At 38.3% G+C, this 5792-nt stretch overlaps 1 protein-coding gene across 1 annotated transcript; it reads left to right on the top strand.

Annotated features, from left to right (window-relative positions):
- The first annotated feature begins 2047 nt into the window (after nt 1–2047).
- LOC126671523 (secreted RxLR effector protein 161-like) lies at nt 2048–2765 on the top strand. The gene has a single exon (XM_050365295.2). It carries the CDS (start codon nt 2060–2062, stop codon nt 2750–2752), a length of 693 nt encoding a protein of 230 aa, XP_050221252.1. The 5' UTR covers nt 2048–2059; the 3' UTR covers nt 2753–2765.
- The last annotated feature ends 3027 nt before the right edge of the window (nt 2766–5792 follow it).

Genomic DNA, 5792 nt, shown 5'->3' with positions numbered 1-5792 from the left:
TTATGGTTATGTACAAAATGGTCTTTATTGTATAAATGAAGATGCTCGTAATACAAATAATGTTATAGAAATAAATACCGTAAGTAATCAAACCTCGAAACAACTTTGGCACTTACGATTAGGACATATTGCGGAAGATAGACTTAACAAGTTGGATAAGATGGGAATATTGAGCAATCTTGATTCTGCATCAATTTCGACTTGTGAGTCATGTCTTAAAGGCAAGATGATCCGATCACCCTTTGTTGGACAAAGTGGTAGAGCCAAAGATGTTTTGGAGATCATACATAGTGATGTATGTGGACCATTTAAAGAAATGGCACGAGGTGGTTATTTATACTTCATTACCTTCACCGATGATTTATCACGGTATGGATATGTTGTTCTTATGAAGAACAAGAGTGAAGCTTTTGAAAAATTCAAAGATTTCAAAAATGAAGTAGAAAACCAAATTGGAAAAAGTATTAAAATCCTTCGATCTGATCGAGGAGGTGAATACTTGAGTACGGAATTTGGTACATTCTTAAAAGAATGCGGTATTATTTCCCAACTGACTCCTCCGGGAACACCACAATTGAATGGTGTATCAGAACGGAGGAATCGTACATTGTTAGACATGGTACGATCAATGATGAGCTATACTGATTTACCCATTTCATTATGGGGTCATGCACTTCTTAGCGCAAATTATATTCTAAATCGAGTTCCAACTAAATCCACTCCGAGAATACCGTATGCGATATGGTATGGTAAGGAACCAAGTCTTAAGCATATTAAGATTTGGGGATGTTCGGCATATATTAAAAAGTTGATAACCGACAAGTTGGAATCGAGATCAATCATGGGAAGGTTCGTTGGTTATCCTAAAGACAGTTTAGGATATTATTTCTATATTCCATCCGAACAAACCATTAAGGTTAGTCGGGATGCCCAATTTCTTGAAAAAGAGTTTATTCAAGAAGGGGGCAAAGGAAGGAATATAGAATTAGATGAGGGATCATCTAAAGACCAACAAAATGATACAATGGAGATTGATCAAACCCATAGTGAACCAGAATTAGTAAAATCTACAGAAACACCTCGAAGATCAAGTAGGGTATCTCATCCACCAGTGAGATATGGTTTTCTTCATGATATACAAGAGTTTTTCATTCATGAAGAAGATGATCAAATAGTTGATCCCTCTACTTTTGAGGAAGCTATATGTGATATAGATTCTTCAAGATGGCTTGAAGCTATGAAATCCGAAATGGATTCCATGTACAGTAACCAAGTATGGGAGCTAGTTGATCCACCCGAAGGGATTATACCAATAGGGAACAAATGGATCTTCAAGCGTAAACTTGGTGCTGATGGAAAAGTGGAAACTTTTAAAGCTAGGCTTGTTGCGAAAGGGTTTCGCCAGAGGCAAGGAGTCGATTATGAAGAGACTTTCTCGCCGGTAGCCATGCTTAAGTCCATCCGGATTCTTCTTGCCATAGCTGCACATTTAGATTATGAGGTTTGGCAAATGGATGTCAAGACCGCATTCCTTAATGGACATATTGAGGAGGAAATCTATATGGAACAACCTAAGGGTTTTGAATCCGAAGAAGGTTCCAAGGTGTGTAAACTAAAACGATCCATATATGGATTGAAGCAAGCTTCGAGGAGTTGGAATCGTCGTTTTGATGAAGCTGTAAAGAGTTACGAGTTTATCAAAAACGAAGATGAACCATGTGTTTACAAGAAGGTTAGTGGGAGTGCAATTACTTTCCTAGTCTTATACGTAGATGATATTTTACTAATAGGAAATGATGTCGGTATGTTAACCTCTGTAAAGCTTTGGTTGTCCAAAACTTTTTCCATGAAAGACCTCGGAGAAGCGACTTACATTCTCGGTATTAGACTCTATAGAGATAGATCTAAGAGAATGATTGGTCTCTCCCAAAGGCTCTACTTAGAAAAGATATTGAAAAAGTTCAATATGGAAAATTCTAAGAGAGGATTGATTCCTGTTAGGCATGGAATTCACCTTTCGAAGGAAACGTCTCCAAAGACTTCTGAAGAAAGAGTTGAAATGGCAAAGATACCATATGCTTCGGCAATTGGTAGTCTTATGTACGCTATGTTGTGTACGCGGCCAGATATTGCCTATGCAGTTAGTTTGACTAGCAGATATCAATCCAATCCAGGTTCAGAACACTGGATGACAGTTAAGAATATCTTTAAGTACTTGAGAAGAACTAAAGATATGGTCTTAACATATGGAGGAAGTGATCTTAAAATAGATGGCTTTACAGATTCTGATTTTCAATCAGATATAGACGATCGTAAGTCTATATCTGGATTCGTATTCACATGTAATGGAGGAGCAGTTAGTTGGAAGAGTTCCAAACAAGAAACCACTGCAGATTCCACTACAGAAGCCGAGTATATTGCGGCATCAGATGCTGCAAAGGAAGCTGTTTGGATTAAGAAGTTTGTTTCTGAACTTGGTGTGGTTCCTACCATTGAGTCGGCGGTTCCTCTTTTCTGCGACAACAATGGTGCTATAGCCCAGGCAAAGGAACCCCGGTCTCACCAAAAATCCAAACACATAGAAAGGCGATATCATATTATCCGAGAAATTGTTGGAAAAGGAGATGTGTCTCTCCAAAAGATAGCATCAGCCGAAAACACGGCTGACCCACTGACAAAGCCCATGACCCAGAGTCAATTAGATTTACATCTTGAGAAGATGGGGCTTAGATATAGTAGCCAATGGCACTAGTGCAAGTGGGAGATTGTTGGTAGTTTGTGCCCTAGGGCCATTTTGTATTTATTCTTGTATAAACAAATCCCATTGGCAATGATATATATGTTTTTATTTGAACTAAGTGTCTCATTGACTAAGTGTTTATTTAATACATATTGTCCTTATCACATTGTGATAGAATCTATTCTTAAGGTAGTAAGAATATGAGTGACAGATTCTATTATACAAGTGATCTAAATAATCGTTCACGATCGATGGGGTCCTACGAATAAGGGCATCGCATTATCCCGAAAAGATCGTCACCTCTGTTTATTCTCCTGATTAGTAAAGAGTTACTAATTATAGGAAGTAGTGAGTCTCATACTACTTGATGGGGATCAGAATAAACATGTGGACACTCAAGGTGTTGAGTGAGTCGAACAAGTGACGCTAGATGACTTATACATGGTAATTCATTAAAGTCAATTTAATGTCATCTAGTTCATAATTGTACATATGTCCTTTGACTTGCGGTGACACTATCTTGTATATAGGTGATTAGAGTTTGATACTCCTTAACTCTAGATCTTTCATGAGCTAGAGCCGCGGGATGTGTTGGCTTTAGTTAGTTGTATATGGAGATAGGGATTTAACCTAGAAAGGATTCATCACTCTGGATGAACAGAGACAAGATTCTATGCTATCTCAAATTGTTCTTGATGGATGATAAAACCTGCGCAGGTGTATATGACTTACATAGAAAGTTGTTTCTAGTGGAAGTCATATTTATCAAGAATTAGAACTGAGAGATGAGGTCATATGATCAAGACAAACAGTGTTTGACTTAACCGTGACACTAGTCGAGATTGGAATCTTAGATGAAGGGAATTTTGAGTGTACGGTATTATGAACAATGGTTCATAAAGAATGCATCGAAACATTCATCTCTATTTGGGGGTCGTGATATGTTGCTAGATGTCACTCTCGATCTACGAGAATTAATAATTAAATGGGATTTAATTATTTAATATAAGAAAGGCGTTTCTTATGACTCTCGTTGCCATATAGATGTGAACCTAGTTAGTCACACACAATAGAGTGTGCAACCGATTGAGTTTACAAAAGATCGATTTCATATAGATACTAGCATATCTCGGAAATTAATCTAAGATGAAAAACAAGTACAAATTAGGGACTAATTTGTAAGAGTTATAAATTAGTAGGAACCTAATTGTACTATGTCCAAGTTAATTAGGGACTAATTTATAAGAGTTATAAATTAGTAGGAACCTAATTATATTTTAACCAAGTTTTATGATTAAATGGCTTAAGTAATTAATTAGTGTAATTAATGATACTTAAATCATTAATCATAAGCTAATGGAATGATGATGTCATGGTGAAGTAATGAGATAAGGAAATAAGCTTATATGTGATGTCATATGATGACATCACCTATATGATGTCACCTATGTGATGTCACCACATGAAAGGTGTCATGTGGTGGCAACACCTTTGCTTGGTGTGTGACACCTAGCATGCAAGGTGTTGCATTCTTAAGGCATGCTCTAGCCTATAAATAGAGCATGTCCTTGCTCATTTCAAAACACACAACACACATCTCACTACAAAGTTGTAGAGAGAGAAAGCACTTGAAGGAGTTCAAGTATTCATCAATCACGGGAAAAACTTGGCGACGTTTTTTCATACATCCGAGCAAGGTAGTGATCGCGGCGAAAGTTTGAGCTTAGGGCTGCTCGGCAAGAGGAACTCTTGCAGGATTACTTCAAGGCGAGGATTCAATCGGACGCATACTCGTGTGGACGAGGTTGAGGTCGCCGTACTTTCGGGACTACAAGAATCGTTGGAGAATCGACATAGGTATTCTTCTTACGATTTCTAGATGCGTGCTTTAATTAATAAATGATACGACGATCCATTTTTTGTTGATATGATCAACTTTAGGATCCGGATTGTTGGAATTTCGATTTTGAATTGAAATATACGATTCGGACCCGCGCCTCCCGCTGCGCCAACAGTTCCGATTTCCTCAGCATGGCTAGGTTATAGTACGCAAAGTGTGCGTGAAAAGTAACAATAGATTAATATGCCGTGTCTCAAGTCTCTTTAACGCGTCGTTCCGATTACCTAAGCATGGTTAGGTTATATTACACAAAGAGTGCGTGAAAAGTGACTATAGATTAGTATTTCGCGTCTCAAGTCTGTTTAACGCATCCTTCCGATTACCTAAGCATGATTAGGTTATATTACGCAACGTATGCGTGAAAAGTGACGCTAGATATGTTGAGTCACAAGTCTCTTTAACGCGTCGTTCTGATTACCTAAGCATGGTTAGGTTATATTACGCAAAGTGTGCGTAAAAAGTGACGCTAGATTAGGATGGCGCGTCTCAAGTCTCTCTAACGCGTCGTTTCGATTACCATGCTTATGTCGCGTCACAAGTCTCTCTAACGCGTCGTTCCGATTACCTATGCATGGTTGGTTTATATTACGCAAAGTGTGCGTGAAAAGAGACGCTAGATTAGTATGTCGCGTCTCAATTCACTTTAACGCGTTGTTCCGATTACTTAAGCATGATTAGGTTATTTTACTCAAAGTGTGCGTGAAAAGTGACGCTACATTAGTATGTCGCGTCTTACGTCTATTTAATGCGTGGTTCCGATTACCCAAGCATGGTTAGGTTATTTTACCCAAAGTGTGCGTTGACGCTAGAATAGTATGTCGCGTCTCAAGTCACTTTAACTCGTTGTTACAATTACCATGCTTATGTCGCGTCACAAGTCTGTGTAATGCGTCGTTTCGATTACCTAAGTATGGTTAGGTTATATTACGCAAAGTATGCGTGAAAAATGACATTAGTATGTCGCGTCTTATGTCTATTTAACACGTCGTTCCGATTACATAAGAATGGTTAGGTTATATTATGCAAAGTGTGCGTGAAAAGTGACGCTAGATAAGTATGTCGCGTCTCAAGTGTCTTTGACGTGTCGTTTCGATTACCATGCTTATCCCGCGTCCTAAGTCTCTTTAACGCGTCGTTGCGATTACCTAAGAA

Source organism: Mercurialis annua, linkage group LG3, assembly GCF_937616625.2.
Source record: "Mercurialis annua linkage group LG3, ddMerAnnu1.2, whole genome shotgun sequence".
Taxonomy (NCBI): domain Eukaryota; kingdom Viridiplantae; phylum Streptophyta; class Magnoliopsida; order Malpighiales; family Euphorbiaceae; genus Mercurialis; species Mercurialis annua.
The sequence above is the reverse complement of the archived record's forward strand: the minus strand, read 5'-3'. Positions and strand labels throughout refer to the sequence as shown.

Bases quoted from the DNA above. Each gene is read 5' to 3' on its own strand.
- LOC126671523 (XM_050365295.2), top strand. From the start codon at position 2,060: ATGGCAAAGATACCATATGCTTCGGCAATTGGTAGTCTTATGTACGCT.